At 58.3% G+C, this 22,511-nt stretch overlaps 1 protein-coding gene across 2 annotated transcripts in view; it reads right to left on the minus strand.

The window, feature by feature from the left end:
* Positions 1–881: 881 nt before the first annotated feature.
* PTPRN2 (protein tyrosine phosphatase receptor type N2) overlaps positions 882–22,511 on the minus strand; it is a 395,976-nt gene continuing 374,346 nt past the window's right edge. For both annotated transcript variants that reach the window (XM_053927307.2, XM_053927308.2), the window contains exons 18-23: positions 20,239–20,358; positions 18,909–19,075; positions 14,039–14,092; positions 11,602–11,666; positions 3,944–4,017; positions 882–2,343 (exon numbers count right to left, since the gene is read on the minus strand). In XM_053927307.2, the coding sequence (XP_053783282.1) occupies positions 2,272–2,343; positions 3,944–4,017; positions 11,602–11,666; positions 14,039–14,092; positions 18,909–19,075; positions 20,239–20,358 (552 nt within the window). In that variant the 3' untranslated portion in view covers positions 882–2,271. The remainder of the gene's footprint in view (positions 2,344–3,943; positions 4,018–11,601; positions 11,667–14,038; positions 14,093–18,908; positions 19,076–20,238; positions 20,359–22,511) is intronic.

Consider the following 22,511-nt stretch of genomic DNA (forward strand, 5'->3'; position numbering starts at 1 on the left):
TCTGTCACTTCCAAGTGCCTCGTCCTCACTGATTTGCTGAACCTCATTCCTCATCACACCCGGCAGCGCTGGCAGAGACGGTGTGGATCAGCCTGGCCTGCGGCTCTGCTGGGCGTGGCGGCCGAGAGCCGGGACGACGTCCCAGCCGGCAGACGCCTCTGCCACTCTGGGTCAGCCTGCCCAGGCCTGGGGCCTGAGCGAGCCGCCCAGTCCTTGCCGGCAGGACCCCACCCCGGCCTCGCCTGCCTCCCCGGGGGGTGGGGACGTGCACTTTGGGGGGACGGACAGTCGCCGCAGAGTGTTTACGGCATCGACCCTCACTCCCGACTGAGGGAACCCCGGCCCCCCGGTGCAAATAGGTGTGACAAGTTAGGGAAGAGGAGCAGCTGCTGAACAAGGGGCACATCTGGTTCACCTGCCAGAAGCCCCCCGTGCACACGGGCAGGGCTGGCCGTCACGTTTTTAGGAATTTTAGGAGCTGGCTGTTAAACGCAGCCACTGGTAAAAGTTGAGCTACAGCCCTGGCCGAGCGGTTTGGTTCTTTGAAACGATGCCCCATGGACCAAAGGTCGTGGGTTCGAGCCCCGGTTGGGGTGCGTACGGGGAGCAACTGATGGATGTTTCTCTCTCACATCAATGTTCCTGTCTCCCCCTAAACGCTCAAAACGCATCGCCTTCTTGTGACTGCACCCTGCTCTGGGTCTCGCGTCTCATTTCTGTGACATAAATGCTCCCCATGACCGAGGAAGAAAGGGGACCCCGCAGCAGCCCCCCGGATGCCGTGACACTGCTGTTCCTTTAGCCAGAGGCCCACGCCCAGGACACGCGCGGACACCCAGGAGAACCCGCCGCGCCCTCTTCCCCAAAGAAAGACCACCGGGTGCGAAGCAACGTTTAATCAGGCACAAAGAGATGCATTTCTCTATTGCACACCGCAGGGCCTCTCCCGAAACCTAAGGAGCTCGAGATCGCAAGTCGGCATCTGCTTGCCATACTCAGAGGAGTTAGCGTCTATTAATTATTGGGGTTCCAGACGAAGAGAACAACTGGGGGGAAACTGCGGCTATGTTACAGCGGACACACACAGCGAACCGGTGGAGACACAACAGTGTTTTGGCATCTTTCTCCCTGTTCAGCGGGTCGCTGTGCGGCTTCTCCTGCTTGGACGGCACCTCTGCTTGGAAGGAAGGGAGTGGGGTGCCGCCGGGGGAAAGGGGCGGAGCCTAAATGAACCCCGGGGCCGCCTTCTTAGACTGGTCCTTCCGGGTGTGAAGAAATGAATAATCCTGTTTCCAGGGTTGGGGGGGACGGTCCATCTGGCGCCCGTGTGTCCTTGTGGGAAATGCTGATCCCCTCTAGCTGCTCACGTCTGTGTGAGTCAGACAAGGGGCTGACCCCAGAGGAGGTGCCAGCTGTCTCTGAGTCCCCACTGCCCCCCACACCCCCTAGCCAGGATCTCAGGTAGGGGAAGGTGTGTACATGTCCCTGGGGCACCTGGTTCGAGAAAAGGGGGAGCACTGTTTTCTCTGGATGCCCGCAGGGCGCGGCACGTCCTGTGGGAGCCACAGTGCCGGCTCCTCCTGGCTACGTCTGTTCTTACAGGTGGAGAGCAGTCCCACGTGGGGGCTCCCCACCACCTTGCCCGGGTGACCTGCCACTGTCTCCTGCACTGGCTGGCCACACTCCAGGGGTGGGAAAGTGTCTGACCCCCCTGGACACCCTTGTCCATCAGTGGGGTGGGGCGGGGACAGAGCTGCCAGCAGTGGGGGGGAGGGTGTCAGCAGCCCCGAGACATTTTTCTCTTTATTTGTCCCAAAGCTGTGGAATGTCCCTCTGACACCTGGATAGGCCAGTGGTTTCTCTGGGGGGTGACCCTCCCTAAACACACATGGCAGACATGTCCCTATGCCTAGGGGCCTCTGAGGGGCCCCTCCGCTGGGCAATCTGACCCCAGGAAGGTACAGGTTACCGGCTGGCTGGCCCCCAGGGCCAGGAAGCGGCAGGGGCCCCTCGGCATGAACATGGTGCGGTTTGCGATCGCAAACGCGAGTTCAGCTTTAAGGAAAATGAAATCCTTTTCAGGACAGAGAAGGCAGGTGGGCTGGGTGCCCCTGCCCCGGACCTCTCTGCAGACCTCTCTGTTTTCTTGGGTGGGTGGAGGAGGGTGCACGTTTTTACTGCTACACATGGTGACTACGGGGACCCTGGCGCGAGGCAGGCTCAGCGACGAGACGGAAGGGCGGCGCGCTCCCCGGGAGGGCGCGGCAGGGCTCACTGGGGCAGGGCCTTGAGGATGGCGTTCACCTCCTCGGCCACGGCTGTCAGCGCGAACTCGAACTGCTCCTGCGGGGACAAGTGAGGGGGGGCAGTGAGGGGTGGCTTGGGGACGACAGGTGGGGCCAGAGGGGACCTGACTCTCCCAGGGCTCCCGGTGAGGCCGCGTCTCCGACTCCACAGAGAGCAGCTGCCGGTGGACACAGAGGCAGAAGGACGCAGGCAAGGGAGGGCCCGAAGGGGCACCAACACCCCAGCAACCCCTGCCCCTGCCCTGTGCTGGCGAGAGCTGGGACGTGGGGAGGTTTCAAGGGTATTTGGGACATTATTTGTATTATTTCTGCCATTATTTGCAGGTGTGAAATAATTGCAGACCAAGATGTATAATTTTAAAATAAAAAAACTTTAGGAAACCATGTGGGTCTTGGAATCCAATGCTTTCCCTATGGACTCTGTAGCATGCCCTGACCGCCCTGCGCGGCCCAGGTGGGGCACCTGCTGGGGGGTGGGGTGCAGCCGCAGCCCTGGGCTCCCTGGTGGCGCTGCCCCCACCCGGGTTGTGCGGGAGGCAGGAGCCAGGCAGGGAGGGCAGGGTGGGAGCTTGAGGGTGGAGGAGAGGGGGGAGGCTGGCTTGCACCCTGCTCCCCCCCGCCCCCCCCCCCCCCCCCCCCCCCGGGCTGACCCCTTCCGAGCGGGACCGGCCTCATGAGGACTCAGGTGTTTCAGGAAATGATCTTCCGGGTCCCACCACTCAGCCGTGCCTCATGGTGCTGTTGCTTCTTCATTCTCAGCGGAATGAGTGCGGGGCCTGGACTGCCCTCTCCCTTCCAGTCCCAACACCTTGTTATGCTGCTTAATTTCCTCTCTAACTGTCGGACAGAGAGAAGGGGGACCAGGGAACTGCTCCCACTTCACGGGGGAACACGGGACCTGGGGGAGCGGGTGGTTTGCCTGGGCTCCCAGGACCGACACCACCGGGCCCCAAGCAGCACCCAGAGGCGTTCCTGCAGCTGGATGCCACGGGAGTGCCTTTCATAGCAAAGTCCTCAAGTCTAAGCGGCCATTTTGCAAGGATGTCAGTTAAAGACGAGGTTTCTCTGTGGGCGGCAGCAGCGCCTCCCAGGGGCGGGCCGGCCTAGCGCGGGAAGACTCGGTGTCTTGAGGTGCCCGTGCGGAGCAGGCATGTGGGGGCTGCTGGGGACACACGTTTCTGCTATGGCCACTATTCCCCCCATTTCTGGTTCTAGGTCACCCATGGCCATCGGTGGTCTTGTCTGACCCCAGATGATGCAAGCTCAGCCTGTCCAGTGGGTGTGCCCATGAGCTACGTAGGGGTGTGCGGGGACCCCGGGACATTCCGACGGCCCCTGTCTGGAAGACTGCACAGCAGAGCTGTGGGTGTGGGAGCTGGAAATACGGGAGACTGGGTAGAATCCAGCAGGTTCTCCCACAAAGGGGCTGGGGCTAACAGTGACCTCTTTCCATAGAAACCTGGGGTTCCCCCCTGAATCTGGGGGACGGGGAGCTCTAGCCAGGTGAGACCTGACTCCTCCATTACGTTGCTGGGGCCTTCCCAGGAAGGGACCCGGCCGTGGGTGGGACAGAGTTGTGCCGCCTCCTCCCCTCTCTGAGGTGACAGCCCCAGGGGTCCCAGGGGTCTGGGCAGTACCTTTGTCTGGACCATGCCGGGCCTCTGGTCCCTCAGGTGCTCCAGGGTGGCGGCGATGTCGATCTCTTTAGCGCCTGCAACACACAAACAGGGCCGAGTTTGGACCCGAGGCCGCCCGCACGGCCGCCCCTCTCCTGCACTGGGGCCCCCTTCAGGCCGAGAGGCAGGGAGGCCATGGCTGTACCCGGGGCTGGCAGGCAGCTGGGCTCCAGCGTTCCCGAAAGAGACTCGGGCGGGGGCTGGGGTGGCCGGGAACTCAGGAGCCCGGGCTGAGGAGCAGTAACCCCGTCGGTGCCTGCGTCGAAACTCACTGGCAGCCGGCCTCCGCCCCTGGGAAATGAGTTTGCGTGCGCAGGCATTTCAGCGAGTATTTTAAATCACAGTGAGTGCCAGACAGACTTTGACTTTGATCGCATAGGCTTGTTTTTTTCAACTTAGAGAAATGAAAAATTAGTTGTATTGATTAGATTGGCTTTGAAACGTAGCGTTCTCTGCCTTTGAAGCCTCGTGTTCCAAACGTTCTGGAAAGGCCCAACCCTGGGCACATTCGCGGCCAGGGGTTTTCCCAGGGGGCCCACCTTGCGCGGGTGATTTGGCTTTCGTGGAAGTAGCACCACTGGGCCGGCGAACTCAGCACAGCCTTTTGATCATCCTTTTGCTAAATCCGCTGGGAGCCCAGGCTCGCCATTCACGGGGGCACGAAGGCCTGTCTGCCCGGTGATACTCAGGAGTGGGAGATGTGGCAGAAGCAGGCTCGGACCCCTTACCAAGCCCCGAACACGTTTCACTCGCAGCTCGGCCCCTGTCACCTTTGGGAGGAGAGGCGGTGGCGAAGCTCTCCCTGGTCTGGGCTGAACAGCCTGTCCCTGGTCACACAGAGCAGGTGGCCGCTCATGGGAACCTGGGCCAGGCCAGGCGGAGGGGCACGACCCTGAGGACGTGGAGGGAGACCCCCAGGGGGCGGCCTATTCGCCCCCTTAGACACAGACTCAGGGGAATGAGCTCGAAGTTACTACAGTCCTGTGATCTTCAAGCCCCAAGTTCAAGGGCTTATGTGGGTGGAACTGAGTTGCTGGTGCTGTTTTCTGAGCCACTGCCGCGCAGATAAAGGCAGGAGGGACGGAGGTTCCCAGGGCGGGAAGTACAAGCAAACCCAGCGCTGCATCTACCTAAGGGGAGGGATGGCTGGGCGACCAGCATGCGACCGGAGCCCACTGGGCAGCCTGCCCGAGCCCCGACCTCCCAGTCCCCACATCCCGGTCCCTGAGTGGGGACGACGGGGCGCGTGCGTCAACCAAGGCTTCGGGGACAGTGCCGGCCCGTCGTGAGCTCCTGGGGCATGCCAGGTAACACAGGCCGCGGGGGTGGGGACACCGTGAGCCTGCCCACTTGACGCCGGGAAGGAGAGGAGGTCTCCCCTCAGACATCCCCGGGGAGCTCAGCAGAAAGTCCTGCCAGCAGCAGGCAGGCGCGGCTAAGGCCTGGGGTTCCTTGCTGGCTCCTCCTCGGGTGTTAACAGTTTCTGGAAGTTGACCAGGCCGCAGGGAGTATAATTTTGTTTTAAAGGGAGTCTGTAAATTTATTTAAAAATTAAAAAAAAATTCTCACCTTTTAAACATGAGGACATGTTTGTTGATTTTAGAGAGAGGAAGGGGGAGAGACAGAGAGGGAAATAGAGAGGATTTGTTGTTTTATTTATTGATGGAACAATATTGGCTGTTCCAACAATATTGGTTGTTTCTTTTATGTACCCTGACCAGGGATCAAACCTGCAACCTTGGGGACGACGCTCCAACCAACTGAGCCACCGGCCAGGGTGGGAGTCTGTGAATTTAAAACGGTTAGAAACAGCCCCAGCTGGTGTGGCTCAATGGATTGAGCACTGGCCTGTGAACCACTGGTTCGATTCCCAGTCAGGGCATATCCCTGGGTTGTGGGCCGGGTCCCCAGTAGGGGGCGTTTGAGAGGTAACCACACATTGATGTTTCTCTGCCTCTCTTTCTCCCTCCCTTCCCCTCTGTCTAAAAATAAATAAAATCTTAAAAAAGAAAAAGGTCAGAAATAGGTGGACAAGCTGCCGCCAAACAGAAAAGGTGAATGGCGCCCCACAGGCCCCCCTGAGCGCCGTGGCGTGGGAATCAGCCTCCTGGCGTTCCTGCAGCCACCTGGCACTCGGACCCACAGCCCTGCGGACAGTGCAGCCCGGAGCCAGTGTGCCTTACCGACGATGCTGACACAGAGGGCGAGCAGGTGAGCGGTGGCCCAACAGAGGTGGCTTCCCGCCGAGCTGACAGTTCTGTACCTAAGCTGCCACCAGCAGCTGCTGTCCTGCCCTTGCTGGAAGGCGGCCGTGTGGACACAGGGTCTCACTCGGAGTGTGAACAGCTCCACAGCGGGGCCGACGCTGGGTGACCTGTTGCATTCACGTCGGGCGTGAGGTCGCAGGCTGGCAGCAGGGCGTGGGGTCCTCACAGGGTCCAGTGAGGCGATGCAAGGTCATTTCGCAATCTACAGGGTGTGGCAGCTGCTCCGTTTGAGGTCGGGCGGATTCCGGAGGAGAGCTGATGGATGGGCTGCGTCCTGTGCCGGCCGGAGCCCGAGGGGAGGCTGCCCAGCGGAGCCGTGGACACGCATCCCAGGGGGTGCTGTGTGGGGAAAGCGCTCTCACTCCACAGTCCTCCCCAAGGGAAACATGGAGGGGCGCGTGAGGGATGCCAGCTGTAGAAGAATCTCTCTCTCTTCAGGTTCCTTGGGGGCACTTCCTTTTTGTCCCTAAAACTGGTTTTAAAACCCGTCCGGGCGGCGCACAGGCAACCAGTCCTCTAGTTGGCCCCGGAGTCTGAGCGGCGATTTCAGATGGGTCCGTCTGGGCCGGTGAGGCCGCTAGGAGCTGTGGTGGTTGGTGCAGGGCTGCTCCCTGAGCTGTACGTGCCCCTTGGCTAAGATGCCGAGAATAAAGCCTCTTCTGGATTCCACTCCAGAAAGGGAGCTAAGTGATGAGGAGACAGCCAACCTACATGACAGAGAGTTCAAAGCCCTGGTAATCAAGACGCTCACAGAACTGACTGAGCTTGGTCACAAAATGAAAGGACAAATGAAGGCTACCCAAAGTGAAATAAAGCAAAATGTTCAGGGAACCAACACTGACAGGAAAGAAATCGGTACTCAAAACAATGATTTGGAACAAAAGAAAGAAATAAATATCCATTCAGAAGAAAAGGAAGAAACAAGAATTCAAAAAAGTGAAGAGAGACTTAGGAACCTCTGGGACAACTTGAAACATTCCAACATCCGAATTATAGGGGTGCCAGAAGGAGAACAACAAGAGCAAGAAATCGAAAACTTATTTGAAAAAAAAAAATGAAGGAGAACTTCCCTAATCTGGCAAAGGAAATAGACTTCTAGGAAGTCCAGGAAGCCCAGAGAGTCTCAAAGAAGTTGGATCACAGGAAGTTGGCACATAATAATTACATTACCCAAGATTAAAGAGAAGGAGAGAATCTTAAAAGCAGCAAGAGAAAAACAGACAGTTACTTACAAAGGAGTTCCCATAAGACTGTCAGCTGATTTCTCAAAAGAAACCTTGCAGGCAAGAAGGGGCAGGAAAGAAGTATTCCAAGTCATGAAAGGCAAGGACCTTCACCCAAGATGACTCTATCCAGCAAAGCTATCATTTAGAATGGAAGGGCAGATAAAGTGCTTCCCAGATAAGGTCAAGTTAAAGGAATTCATCATCACCAAGCCCTTATTATATGAAAAGTTAAAGGAACTTATTTAGGAAATTGAAGATCAAAAACTATGAATAGTAAAATGACAACAAACTCACAACTCTCAACAACTGAACCTAAAAAAAAAGAAAAAAAGAAAAACAACGGAAACAAAACCTGAGCAAACAACCAGAACAGGACTGGAATCAGAGAAATGGAGATCACACAGAGGGCTACCAGAGGGGGGAAGGTGCAGGAATAAGAAACATAAAGTGGGCGGGGAGAGGCTAAGATAGTACAGGAAACAGAGAAGTCAAAGGACCGGTGTGTACAACCCATGGACATGAACTAAGGGGGGGATGCTGGAGGGTTGGGGGGTACAGGGCAGAGGGGGAATAGAGGGGGATAAATTGGAAAAACTGCAATAGCATAATCAATAAAATATACTTAAAAAAGCCATGGAATTAATGACCATAGGATCCAGCCATCCCACTTCCAGCACACACCCAGAAGAAAAAGAGGCAGAGACTGATAGAGACTGTGCAGCCTGGTCCACAGTGGCCGGAAGGCGGACACACTGGGGTCCCAGGACCCCAGGTGGACGGACTGACCAAACACAGACGCATCCATCCACATGATGGAATGTGATTCAGCCTTAAAGAGAAAAACCCCCATCACAGGCTGTGCCGAGGGCAAACCTGGAGGACATTTGCGGAGAGACACAAGCCAGACACCTCGAACAAAGGCTGCACTCTAGGAGGGACCGGAGTCTCGGGGTCACAGAGACAGTGTGGGTGGAGGAGATCCGTGTCCCGTAAACAAGGAGCCGCTGGCCGAGTGACAGAGGGGACGGAACAGGTCAGACTGCTGAGGTGGGACAGGGACCTGGACTGCCCCCCTCCAAACTCCCAGCCACAGACCCAGGGCAGCATCACCCCAGCAACCGGAGCTTAAAAGGTACCTCCAGGCACACCTGCCCACACCTCAGGTGAGTCACAGGTGATTCACACCACAAAGGGAAATTCCAGCCCCTCCCATCTGCCAACACCAGAAACCGCCTCCCCAGCACACTGAGCTTTTGGTGTCTCCTGGGGGAACCTGGGGAGCTCTAGCACCCATTCCTAAAATAAAACAAACAAACAAACACCTGTGCTGAGAAACAACAAAGCAAAACCCCCGCACAGAGAGAGGCCGGGCCTGGGAAACCCCGTGGCTGCAGAAAGAGAATCGCTGCCTTCGGGCCGAGCCTTTCCGAGAAGGGGAGTGTGTGCCCCCGAAACACCAGTTGTGATGTGGAGTGTTGATCCTGCCTCAGCAACGCAGCCAAGAAAAGGTCCACCAGGGACGCTGCGGCCCCAAGCCCGAGCGACCCGCCCGGGAGCTGTGACAGCGTCCGCCTGCTCAAAACCTGGACTTAAGTCATCCCTGGGTTATTCCTCAAAGGCCTCTGGAGTAGCCCCAAGTCCCTAATCCCCAGAGGCCCTGCGAGTGGGGGCCGCGCCCTGGAGGGCTGGGCGCAGGAAGGCTTTGCAGAGGCCTTCTTTGGTCCACACACAATTCCCTCCTTTTCAGAAAAGGAGGCGGAAGAAAGGGCCCGGTATTGGGCCTTTGATCGCTGGATGAGTGCGGGGTTTGCGGCCGGCCTCCAGGTTCTCAGGCCAGACAAAGGCGCGGGGCCGCGGTGGCCAGCCGCGCCTGAGCCAGAACAAAACCCCCGGCGGCAGCTCGCTGAGGCGGCCTGGGAAAGGCCCCCTCGCCCCGGAGGGGCCGCCCTGCCCTTTGATCTCTCCCAAGGCTGCGGCTGCCCGGCTGCCCGGGGTCAGGGGATTTGACACCGCAGGCCCAGCAGAGGGGAGCAGGTCGAGAACAGAATGGGGGTGACGGATCTCGGGAGAGGCCCGGGGCTGCCCTCTCGGGCCAGTTCCGCGAGGCTGGGCTGGCGCAGTGGGACGCCGGCCCGCACTCCCGGTGGAATCTGGCGAGCCCGGGTCCTGGGCCAGCCACCCCGACCTAGCTGCCGTGAGGACGGCCTGTGCTTCTCTGCGTGGCCGGTGCGGCCCCTAAGCCCCGGTGCCCTCCCCCCGCTGGGTGAAGGCCCAGGCGGACCGCCACTACTGAGGCTGCGTGGGCCCTGCCATCTCCTCCTTCCCTCGGAGGAGCCAGGCCCCCTGCGTGGAGACCCAGCAGCTCCTGCGTCCACCTCGGGCAAGCGCAGGCCGCACCTCCCACAGGCCAGAGGTCCGCTTTGTTCACTTGCAGCTGCTTTAATAGACGGCAGGTTCCGTGTGCAAGGCAGACGGAGAAGGGAGGGTGGAGGGTAAGGGAAGAAACACAAATTCCGTCGGGAGCTCTGAGTGCCCATCCTGCAAATTCCTAAGGAGAAGGCGAATTTGTCAGGACCAGCGGCGTGAGTGGACAGGGGACCGATGACCCTCCCAGTAACACAGTCAGGTCACACTGCGATCTGAAACCAGAGTGTGTTAAAAGCAGGGGCCGAGGGTTTGCCTCTGTGCTGGCTGTTTCTCTCTCCGCTTATCACCAGCATGGAGCTTGAGTGGCTTGAAGTGACATTTGCTGGAGGAAAGCCCGTTCTGTGCTCTCCAGCGGCGGCGCGGGGGCAGCTGGGACGCCCGGCGGAAGGGCAGCGTCTTCCGAGGAGCTCCTGGCTGTGGGGCTTTGGGTGACTCACCCACGCAGACTCTCCAGTCCTTACGTCTGAAACAACAGGTACCGTCTTGTCTTCACGCATCTGCATCTTTGCGCTGATGGTGGGCTCTATTTACTTATTATTTTTTTGTTTCTATTTTTAAAAAGATTTTATTTCTTTATTTTTAGAGAGGGGGAGGGAGGTAGAAAGAGAGGTAGAGAAACATCTATGTGTGGTTGCCTCTCATGTGCTCCCCACTGGGGACCTGAACTGGCCCACAGCCGAGGCATGTGCCCTGACTGGGAATCGAACCAGCAACCCTCTGGTTCACAGGCCGGCATTCAACCCACTGAGCCACACCAGCCAGGGCTCTATTTATTTTTTTAACTGGAGAGAAACGGAGTACGGAAACGCCTGTTTTGGGGTTGCTGCCCCGCGGGGGGAAGGTGTGTAGGGATCAGCACTGTAATCAGAATCAGGGCCGAGGACGCAGCCTGGGACATGCAGGCCGGTGTGTGTGCTGTGACCGAGCGCTTCGCTCAGGGCTGAGAAGAGGCCACAGTCTCCCCACCTCGGCGTCTCTGTCCCAAACGGCATGGATGCTGACAGTGTCATGAGAAGACGGTGTCTCCCAGGCACGACAGGAAACACTGGTCAGGGAATCTGCAGGAGCTCCCCCAGCTCGGACGCTCCCCCCACCCGGTCTCTGTGCTCCAAGGCTCAGGGTCACCTGAGAGGTGAGCCTGCTGGCCCCTTTCCCATGGGATGAGCACCGGGTCCCTGGGGAGATGCCATGGTGGGCCCAGGGGACGCGTGAAGGGCACGAGGCACAGGCCTCGCTGACGGATGGACACGGGGATGCGGAGCGTCATAGGAGGTGGGGCGGCTTAAGTGGGACGGCTTTGCCGCCAGAGGTCTTAGGTGAGGGAGTCTAGGGCGTCCCTGCCAACATGGTTGTAACAGGGAAGGTTCACCCGAAATGCCGCCAGGAGGCTTGGAGCTGCGGCAGCACCGGGGGGTCGAGGCTGCTCATCCTCGGTTCTGACACGGCGCGGTGCCTCCGTCCAGCAAGGCCTCCCCAGCACCCACCCTGGGCGGAACCCGGTGCTCACGGAGGCAGCCAACGCTGGGAACAAAGCGGGGGCCTTGGGTGTCACCGTGCTGGCTGCCAAGGGCTCTCACAGGGCTCAGAGGAAGGACAGCAGCAGCTGATTCTCCCAAGGCCCCTGTGAGCGAGGCCCCAGGTTGCCATAGCAACGCCACTCCGGCTCAGAGCCACCACTGAGCGGCGTGCTGTCTCTCACCTTTGGCCATCTTGTTGAGAACCATGTCGATCAGGATGTAGGTGCCGCTCCTGCCCGCGCCGTCACTGCCAACAGAAGGGGAGAGGTGAGAAGGCTGTCTGCGCCGCTCGCCCCACGCGGCCGCGCCCGTGACAGCTAGCTGCCTCCTGAGTCTGGGGGGCTCGTGCTGGAGCACGGCTGTGGGGGGGAGAGAAGGGAGTGTGGGGGGGGCAGGAAAAAGAAGTACAAAGAGGAGGAAAAAAGGAGGGAGGAGAAAGAGGAGGAAGTGGAAGAGGAAGTAGATGAGGAAGAAGAGGAGAAAGAGGGAGAGGAAGTGGAGGAGGAAGTGGAAGAGGAAGAAGAGGAGGAGGAAATGGAAGAGTAGGGAGAGAAGGATGATGAGGAAGTAGAGGAGGAGGAGGAGGGAGTGGAAGTGGAAGAGGAAGAAGAGGAGGAAATGCAGGAGGAGGAGGGACCAGCAGAGCTCTGCCCCCACCCCCCCAGTGCGGGTCAGCCAATGTGCCTGCACAGGTTTGTTCCTTTCATCCTTTCTTCCCCTCTTTGACCAAAAAGGTGGTGAATTTTGTCACAAAAGAACAAAAGCAGGAAGGCCTGGCCGTGGCAGAGCGGCTGGCTTCTGTGTGCTCAGCACCCGCATGGCGCTGTGAGACCCCATCACTGTACGGCGGAAGCGGGGCGCTGGGCGTCCATGTGCGAGGTGGGTACAACCCCGGCTCTCAGCAGGGGGCGCTCATGCCCCTCTGTCCCCGGTCACAGCTCCTTTCTGGCCCCACATCTGTGCTGTGCTTGGAATATCTGCCAACTGGACCCTCGCTGTGGCCACGTTTGGAGCTGGGCCTCGGCAACCGCACATGACAGAAAATGAGGGTATTTCTGGGGGACACGCAGCCCTGGCACCAGCGGCATCGGGCTTTTCTATATGGACGTGTGAGACCATTCCTGTCCCTGCAGCCGTGTCCCCGAGAGGTGCTCGTCACCTGTGCAGGGCCGTTGTCACCCTTGAGCAGCTTCAAATGGAGGGTTTGCATCCACTCTCCCAACTTTAAGGAGGAAACGCACGGCCCCGCTGTGAGACCTGGGGGCTCAGGGAGCTGCTCTCGGTCTCGGGTTTGGGGGGTGGCCAGTGACCCCGAGAAGCCACCAGTGAGCCTGGAGGTGACTCTTTTACGGTCAAGACTCACCGCGTTCGGCTTTCACGTGTTTTCTCACACGGACGGTGAAAAACCTACAGGGGTGGGGGTGACCAGTCCGCACTGTGCTCCCCGCGCCCGACCTGCGCTCGGGGCTGGGGACGTGCGGAGAGCAGGTCCTCCCCTGATCCTCCGTGCGAGCAGGGACCTTGCCTGCCGCTGGGTTTGCTCGCTGCTCTTCCACACACATGTCACACGGACATTTTGGGAGCGGCCACAAAACCTTCCAAGAAACTGCTGCCTGTCTCGGGCGCTTGGGGTGAAAACGGCCCGCTGCAGACTCCGAGGAAGCCAGTCCATCTGCACTCTCCCCTCTTCTCATGGACACAGACACACACCGGCACAGACAGACAGACAGACAGACACACAAATACAGACACATGCATCGACACATGTATGCACAGAAACACGGAGATATGAGACACACAGACGTGTGCACACGTGTACCACGGCACACACACACACTTCTTGACTGAACTGACAGGCTCGGGGTTCAACCTTTGGAGACGTGTCCCCCAGCCAGGAAGGAACGTTCTGAGGGACAGTTCTAGGAAATGGAGGAGGTTCTTTACCAAAACGGGGTGAGCCCCAGCCTCAGAGTGAGTTTCCCGGAGTGAGGCTCTGCCCCGGCTGGCGTGGCCCCCCTGGCCTTCCTGCAACCATGGGCCCTGTCCCGTTCAGAACCCGCCCCGCGCCTTCCCCACTGTCTGCGCCTGGTGCCAGGCCTCAGCTGGGTGTGCTGGTGGCCAACACAGCACAGAGGGTTGGAAACACTGTCCCCAAGCCCCCAGGCGGCAGATGTGAGCATTTGGGAACAGGGCACAGGACCCCACGGGGTGGCTTGTCGGAGAGAAAAGAGGCCATGGCAGGGGGTGCAGGGGGCGGGACATGAGGGCACCACCTCATTTGGCTCAGTGGCATGGGGAATTCAGTTTGAGGGGTGTCCCCCCTTCCGGCATCTCCGGGCCACACTGGAAGAAGAGCTGCCCTGGGCCACACATTCAATACACAAACACTAACAAAAACTGATGAGCAAAAAAAAGGCCTTAAGTAATTTACGACTGTGGGTTGGGCTGCATGCGGCCCACGAGCCATGGGTAGGCTGCCCCCCGTGGCTCTGGCTTCCTTCACAAGTAGCCGGTGGGTGTCACCATTAAAGCCACTACTAAGTGCAGCTTGCATCCCCAGCGGCAATTTGTTTTCCAAGGTAGTGCACGCTTGTTAGCCACGCGGAGAGTTGTACTTGCCTGCAGTGAACAATTATTGGACAAGAACGGCCCTTGTAGCACTTGCTTACTTTTCTGAAACAGAAAGAGACACAGAGGTTACTGTCGCGCACCGCGCCCCCGCCGCGCCAGCCCGAGCTGCCAACGAGCCGCTGCCACGACCGGGCAGCAGCCTGCTTTGGCAAAGAAAACTCGAAGGGGACACACACACGTGTGTTCAGGCGTCTCTCCCTTTTCAATAGTAGGTTATGGAACAGCTTTAAAAATGGGTCTCACACGTTCCCGGTTCTCATTTCCCTTTGGGAAGGTGAATTCGAGGCCTTCGGGCAATGGGCCACCAGCGTGTCCCCCGGGTCCCCTCCCGTTCCTACAGTTAGTTTCACCCTTTTTGGGTTGTGAAGTGACTGTCCAGGTTCTGCACTGAATTTTCCTAGTTTTGCAGTATCTGCTCCAACTTTCTCACAACCCAGACATCATATGGGGATGCACTAGAGCTATTTTGCCCCCCAGCGGCACCCCACAGAGACCCTCTCTGGTGTGTGGGTTTGGGAAGGACACCTGAATTCCGGAGAAACCCCCAGCGCCTTCACGGCAAGTCTCCCCGTTTTCGTGAATCTCGGGACGTGGCGACCAACTTCACGGTGCAGATTTTACGTCGGAACTTATGAAAAGTAGCAACAAGCATAGATCAAGATTTTGGAACCACTGCAAACAGAGGCGGATTGAAGTTCATGCAGAAAACCCAACATTTTTTCAGCCGGCGAAACAAGGGCACCTGTTCACAAGCGCATGGTGTTTCCCAGGGAGACAGTTCCGAGTGAGGAGAACGCAGGGGGCTCGGGTCCCCAGGAGCGGGGGCCGGGGCGTGTCTGACGTGTGCTGTCTGAACCTGAGCCATGGAAGACGTGAGGCCAAAGGCGAAAGAGAGTGACAGGCCAGACCACTCTTGCCCCTCCTCCCGAGCCGAGAGGATGGGGTGGGGGGATGGGCTGGGACCGACGACGTGCAGCCCGAGCTTCTGCTTCCCGCTTCCTCTAGGTAGTGAACAGATGGGACTTCTCAGGCCAGGCCTACAGCCCCTGAACAGACAAGCTGCACCCCACACAGGCTACGCGCCCAGCCACTCTGGGCCGCTTGCCTCGGAAAACAAGTGGCATCGACAGCTTGTGGGCCACCCAGAGATGGCTCAACACTGGGGAGACCCAGGGGCGTGGGTCAGCAAGCTGCGCAGGGTCCCCACGGCCACGTCTCCATCTCTGCTGGAGCCTGTCCTTGCTTTGGTGTATGACTGTGAGGTCACGTTCGGGGCAATTGGGGGGGAAGGTCAGAGGGACTCATTCAAATCAACATGAGGGGGACGCCTTGAAACTCTTGGCCCTTTGGGAGGAAAGCAGGTCGGAAAACAGAACCCCTTGCTTCTCCTAACACCTCCCATTCTTGCCCTGGCTGGCTCAGTGGATTGAGCACTGGCCTGCAAACCAAAGGGTCGCGGGTTCGATTCCCAGTCAGGGCAAGTGCCTGGGTTGCGGGCCAGGTCCCCAGTAGGGGGTGTGTGAGAGGCAACCACACGCTGATGCTTCTCTCCCTCTCTTTCTCCTGTTCTTCCCCTCCGTCCAAAAATAAATAAATAAAACCCCTCTCCTGGGACGAAAAGGCACTGTCAGCATTATCGAGCATTATCTCTGACCAGATGCAGGGGCGCACCCTGAGTGAGAGCTCAGGTATGTGCACACATACATGTGCGCATGTGCCGTGCTCGTGTGTGTGCAGAAGCTTAACGGTCAGACCACGGCTGGGGCGGCACTGTCTCTCCAGGCTTTCATTTCAAACTGGGAATTTCTCGGGCGCTGGCTCTTTGCAGGGGGACCCAGCTCGGCCTTGGCCGCACACCACACTCAACTCCTCCACGTTCACATCCTGGTCTGTGACCAGGTTTTCGTCATTTTTCATGAAGGGACCAAGCACAAAAAATAAACACAAGGAGGAGTAAACGTAACCAGATGCCCTTCCTCCAAGTGGTGGTTTCAGAAATGGTGGGAGTCCCTTTATGGTGGGTCAGCAGCTCTGGGGCCAAACGCAGTGCAAATAGCCTCCCCGGCTACCAGTGCTCGACGTGCCCCTCCAGGCCTGCCTGTCCCGTCTCTGGTTTGTGACTCATTTGAGAAGTTTCTCCCCCGTGCCCTGGCTGGCTGCCTCGGCAGCCCCCAGGAGGGTTTTGCTGGCATTTTAGCATCCACGCCCGCCTGGCCTGCATTATACCTGCTTACAAATCAGCCAGGAGACGGCAGGCACACACAGGTGCTGCAGTGTCAGAAGTTTATTCACAGAGAACCATGCGCTTGGTTTATGGCAACACAAAACCCCCAAACAGAAGTGTTAGCCCTGCGCAGGCGACGGAAGCGTTATCTGGTCGACCCGAGAGAGCGGTAGGCCATTCATGAGGCCCGCTGCCTCCTTCCACGCTGTTAGGACAAATCGTCAGTGAGCAGAGGCCGAGCACTCCCAGAGCCGTGACGTTGGGTGTCCTGCCGCAGGAGGACGTCACTGGGAAAGAAGGGTTAGTGACACAAGCCAGCCCCCGGGCCCCTGAGCGACAAGGAGCAGCAAGCACGGTCAGAGGTTGTTAGAGGCTCAGAAAGGGGTCCCCACACTGTCCCCTGCAGTAAAGTCACAGTTTCCAATGATCACTTTTGTGACTATGCAACTGGGCTCATATTACTAGCTGCAACGTCACAAAAATGACACTGGCCACCGCTAATTAGCTGGCAAAGTAAGGGTTTGTCCGTTTTACAGAGAGCAGCGTTAGTGGCCGCCAGGGCCCGCGGGAAGACGTGGGAGAGCAGAGACACAGAGGAGTTTCTGCAGCAAAGCCCTCGCCGCAACGCTCTTTATCTCAGAGCCAGGCAGCTTCTCTTTCAGGTGGAGATGGGCTCTGGGAGCGTTTCCCGACACATGTCTGTGCCTGAGGCCGTGCTGGTGGGGTGCGCCGGGGAGCGGTGCTACGCTACTGTTCGCAGGAAGGCGACCCCACGGGTGTGGGGCGGTGACCAGGTGCTTCTGAGGCGGCCGCACCTCCCTGACTGCTGGAGTTGGGTGCTTTGCACTCACCGGCACAGAAAACCACACGGTGCCCACTGTGGGCCGGCGTGGCGCATCCTGAGAGTGTGATCGCTCACGGCGATCGTCCGGTCCCTATGTGGACGGCAACCTGAGTGGACCGGCTGGGTGGGGGCTGTGAGGCTGTAAAACAGCCTGCAGCTTCGTGCTCCGTTTTGTGGGAAAACCCCCGGCTCACCTCCTGAGGCTGGAGGGAATTGGGGAATCCATCTTCGTTCCTGAGGAACCGTCAGGGCAGACAACTAATTCCACATGCGGATACGGATACAGAAATATGCCGTGTGCCCCCATGGACAAGCTCAGAGGAGCACACCGTCCGGGCACTGGGGTGATCTCCAGTCTGGGCAGCCCCGTCCACCTGCCCGGGACGTCCACTGTTTGAAGACTCTTAGGTACGATGTTTGGACAGTGTGTCTTCCAACGTGAATCTGCATAAGGAAACGTACGTGATGGCAGGAGAAATCAGGACGCACTGGGAAGGGACGCTGTGTCCCCACTGTTTGCGGGCATGTTCGGGGTTCGCTGTGTCCCGCCTCTTCAGGAGAGGAGGCTGGGGAGGCTCGGTCACCGGCTGCGTCTGTGGATGTGACACCAGTTGCCTGCCTCTCCTTCAGCTCCTTCACACGCTATCGGGTCCAAAGAGCCGGTCCTGTCAGAGACGCGCTTTGCTTTCCAAAGGGGAATAAACAGCACGAGAAACGGTGCTGTCAGAACCTAGGACTCTGGTCCGCTCGGGTCCTGAGTCCTGATGTGCAGGCTCAGGGCAGGGAAACGGCTCGGACACAAACCCCGCGGGCCGTGTGGGGCATAGGTTGCAGCGTGTTGGTCCCCGTTCGCTCCGTCCTGCCTCCATTCGCGATCTGATTTCCTCACTCGGTGGTGAGACTCTGTAACCTAGCACTCAGCTGTTGGTGTCGCTCAGCCGTGTTCTCTCTGCAGGCACTTACTCACTGACGGCAGTCGAGCAGCCGACGCTCAGCAGCGAATCGTCCCCGAATTTGAAGTACAAGGAACCTTTGTCTTAAACTTTGCTTTTTTTTGCATCGTCACCTTCTTCCTGTGAGATGGAGTCTGGCGCTCACTCCAACCTCGACAGAGGCGCTTTAAAGCTGACAACCTGCTGGGGGGCCAGTGCTCGAGCAGAGGATGGGATGCTCGCACACCGTCAGCCTCAACATCACACTACAAAGACACATGGCCACGAGCTGACGACGCCCAGGCTTTCGGCCTGAACGACCCGGTGTGGACCCTGGGGCTATGCTTGTGAAATCTCTGCGCCGCAGCTAACCAGGTAAGTATCCAGATTATAAATCTGGGTTTCATTCATCGAGATCCTGTGAAAGAGAGACTTCAGGACTCTTTCCCGCTTGGAGAGTCTCACGAAAGAGAACGAATGTGAAGTCCAGCACGGGGAGCATAGGGAACAGCACTTAAGGACTGAGCACGGTGCCAGGTGGGTCCTGGACCCGAACTAATCGACCACAACATTGAACTGTAATCGAGAAAAAATGAATGGCCGTATTTCTGCAATTCGAAGCCACCTATTCCCCTCTCACATCTCACCTCTAAAACTAGCAAACCTTTTGTGATCAACACGTGGTTAATATAGGTTCCCTCCTCCCTGTCCCCTCACCCACAAAAAATAAACTTATAGTCTGTACACAGGACACAGAGGGGCCGTCCCCCAGCGGACGTGCCCCAGGCCCGGGGCGCCGGCCCTCCCGCGCGGCGTCCTCACCACGCACACTGCCCGCAAGCGCGCCCCTGGTCCTACCTGCGGAAATCCAGAAGGGACCTCGTGGAGGACGGCACGCCCTGGTCATACCAGCTCAGGAAGTGGAACTGGGTCACCGTGCGCGTCTCATTGGTTTGAAGGTTCTTCAGGTAGAAGCTCCTCACCAGGAAGTCCTCGCACCAGATGTGCTCGGAGACCAGGTTGACCTGGGGCAGGACGGGAGGACGGGGACAGACAGGCGTTGGTGACGCGGAGGCCACAGGGCTAACCCGCCACAGACGGGCAGACCGTGGGCGGAAAGGCCCCTCCCACCTTCTCGAGCCCACACAAAGGTAACTGTGGGGATTTGTAACGTCATGTGGGGGCATAACAATCGAATGATTAGCAAAACGTGTTACCGTCCGACACCCCTCCATCCCTGCCTTTGTGCTCCTAGGCCTGTCACCCTCCCAGAAGAATCAGAGGCCAGAACCACACTTTGGGACTGAAGGCCAGTATGCTTCCGCTCCGGCTTCTGCGTCGTTGCCAGTGGGCACCACCTGGGCGTGGGAGGAACCCGGGGCCTGATGCAGGCATGCAGCTGGGACTGGGGACTGGGGCACGGGCCCTTCTCGGGAGCCGCAATGGTGGGGTTAGGGTTAACCTTTACGCTGTGGGGTAATGGCACTGCAACTGATTTTAATGCAAAGCGGAGCCATGAGGTGGCTCCTACTTTAACAGCCCAAGGCTGCTGGCTCCATCCTCCATGTGGGTGGAAAACCCAGCAAGAGAAGCACGCTACCAGCAGGTTCCCTCAAACAGAGACGTCGCAGGGCTGAGAAAGACCGTGGCCAGGTGGACCCGTGGGCAACAAGAGCAATGGCAAGTTCGTTCTTTCTAGACGGCGACCCCGAATGGGCCTCCTCTCAGGACCTGGCTGAGCGGACCCCCTGCCGGGTCATCTTTTCGTCCTTTCTGCCTGCATTCGGATTCATAAAACTTTAAAAACAAGAACCACACCCTGGCTGGTGCTGCTTAGTATTTTGAGTGCTGGCCTGCAAACCAAAGGGTCGCTGATTCCATTCCCAGTCAGGGCACGTGCCTGGGTTGCAGGCCAGGTCCCCAGTAGGGGGCGTGCGAGAGGCAACCACACATTGATGCTTCTCTCCCTCTCTTCCTCCCTTCCCCTCTCTTTAAAAATAGATAAATAAAATCTTAAAAACAAAAACGAGAACCGTGCCATTTATGCCAGGGTCTGGGTCCCAGAGGGGCAGCTGCTTGGAGGCCTGGGTGTCCCTGACCACGGGTCCGGGGGCGCCTGGCCCACTGGCCGGCTTCTGCGGGGACCCAGCCGCCCGGTGTGGCGTAGTGTGGTGGGGGTGGCCAGTACCTCGTAGACGTGGTAGAGGTTGGAGCCCTCGTCGGGCCAGTAGTGGTAGCACTGCCGGACGCCGTTCTCCGAGAGGGGGGTCAGCATGACGATGACCACGCAGCCGCTCTCCCACACCATCTGCATGAGAGAACGGCCGTGGCCGAGCGTGACCGCTGGGTTGCCGCGCGCGCAGACACGCCCAGGATTACCGCATTCACAGAACACCCGCTGCCCCTCGTGGCACCGAGCGCCCTGGCCCAGGTTTTGCATGTTCCAGGAAGTATTAGAAGAATCCGGTGAAATCCACGCCTTTTGAAACCTCCTCAGGGCCCTGGTTGGAAGCCTGGCGGGGCAGAGCGTCATCAGGCCGTGCCAAGGCTGAGGGTTTGATCCTGGGTCAGGACGTGAACAGGAGGGAACGGCTGATGTGTCAGTAGGTGGAACAACAAGTCGATTTCTGTCTCCCTCCCTCCCTTTCGCTCTAAATCAATCATTAAAAACTAAAGCCTCTGTAGCTCTCACTCTGCTACCCGATACCCCAGCTTTGCTCTGGGGAGGGTACTTTCCACAGAGACACACAGAGCAACTCGGGCCGGTGAAGGCTTTTTTCGGGGTGGCTGTTACTCTGTGGGACGAGAGAGATGTTCCCTGGTGCTGCTTCTCAAAACAGCATCACAGAAAGCGATGATTCAGCGCGGGAAACTCGCCAGCTCCTCCCCAAACGCCGCGGGGCCCTTCCGATGGAAATGCGCCCCCACTGGGTTAATAATTCCTAACGGCCACAGGGAAACGAGTGCGCGGCCCAGCGCGCCACCAACGAAACGCGGCGAAGCAGCAAAGGCACTAACGCCCTCCAGCCCAGCTCTCAGGTCCAGGCAGAAACGGGGTCCCCTGGGCACCGGGACTTCATTGACTCCCAAGTCACGGCGCAGAGCGTCCGCTGTCCCTGCGGGGGCCACGCTCCCCTCAGGGACGTTTACGGGCAACTGCAATCAGATGTAAATGGAATGAGAGAGCTCCTGCTTTTAAGTACCTGTACAAACACCCAGTCGAGATCTTGCTATTTAAAAATCCACATACCTCAAACACAAAACGCTTTCTCTTCAGAGTTGGAGCTGTTGAATGCCCCACCCCGTTTAAACTATAACTTAAAAGTCAGATACTGTACGATGTTTTTCCTCTTTTAATATTGATTTATATTCCCACGTGACAGAGCTCGTTGATACCCTCGGGCACCTCCCAGTGCATCATTTATGTTGGAATTTAATGGAACCTGCTTACGTGTTTACTAAAAAGCCCACAAATAAATTGTGGTCTGACCCACACGCGGTTTCTCCTCCACGTGAACCCAGCGGCGAGGTAAGAATTCGAAGCCCTGGTCCGGCGCCGGGGTCCGGGCTTTGCGGTCTGCCGGCTAATGTGCCTGGCAGCTCGAGCCATGAAATAGGCCTTTGGAAGGTGCAGGGCTCATCGAAGCCATTACGAAGATGAGGAGAAACACAGATTTTATGAGTGTAATAAAAGCACAATGATCGAGGCCATAAACTAATCATCCAGCACTCTGCTGGGCCGCCCAAGTGTGACATTAGGAAGCCCCCTCACTTAGGGATGCTTCCAGGCGGGCAGTGCGCTCCCGTTCCGGGGTGGGGGGCCCGGCTTGCCGAATATCTGGGGAAGATTAAATCCAAATGAAACTAATTGAAGCAAACAATTCCAAAGGCGCTCTCGGGGACAATATTTCTTTCTAGGTCACTATGTGTAAACACGGAGAGAGGAGTTCGCTAAATGAGACAGGCAGTGTGCCTGGGCCCTGGCATCAGCGTCCCGAGTCAGGGCCCAGCCCCAGCCCGTCCTGCCTTCCCCCAGGGCCCCACCTGCCGGCCGGCAGTCTCCACCGAAATGTGGGCGTGCCAGATGCCAGTGAAAATCCCAGGGAGCTAAGGTGCCCTGTTGAACCGGGCACAGGTTGTGGGGTTTCCATCTGCGTGGCTTGGTATATGCAGGGGGTGCCCAACACTAGGAAGGCTCTGTCCGTGCAACACATCTCCGGGGAGCCCCTGCCCTTCTCTTCCAGGCCGCGAAGGATGACTCGGAGTCCCTTCCTGATCTCTGTGCGGTCCACTGCCCTAGGTGGCTTCTGATGTGGGAGAGCTGAGGACCAGAAGTGGCAGTGGCCAGCACTTCCTGTCTGGCCAGATATCAGAGGACACACACCCGGGGGTCATCTGCTGGGTCACTGGGCACATTTATCGAGCCCCTTGTGTGTCTGGAGGTAGCTAAAGCGCAGCCAC

This window comes from Desmodus rotundus, chromosome 6, assembly GCF_022682495.2.
Source record: "Desmodus rotundus isolate HL8 chromosome 6, HLdesRot8A.1, whole genome shotgun sequence".
NCBI classification, from domain to species: Eukaryota; Metazoa; Chordata; class Mammalia; order Chiroptera; family Phyllostomidae; genus Desmodus; species Desmodus rotundus.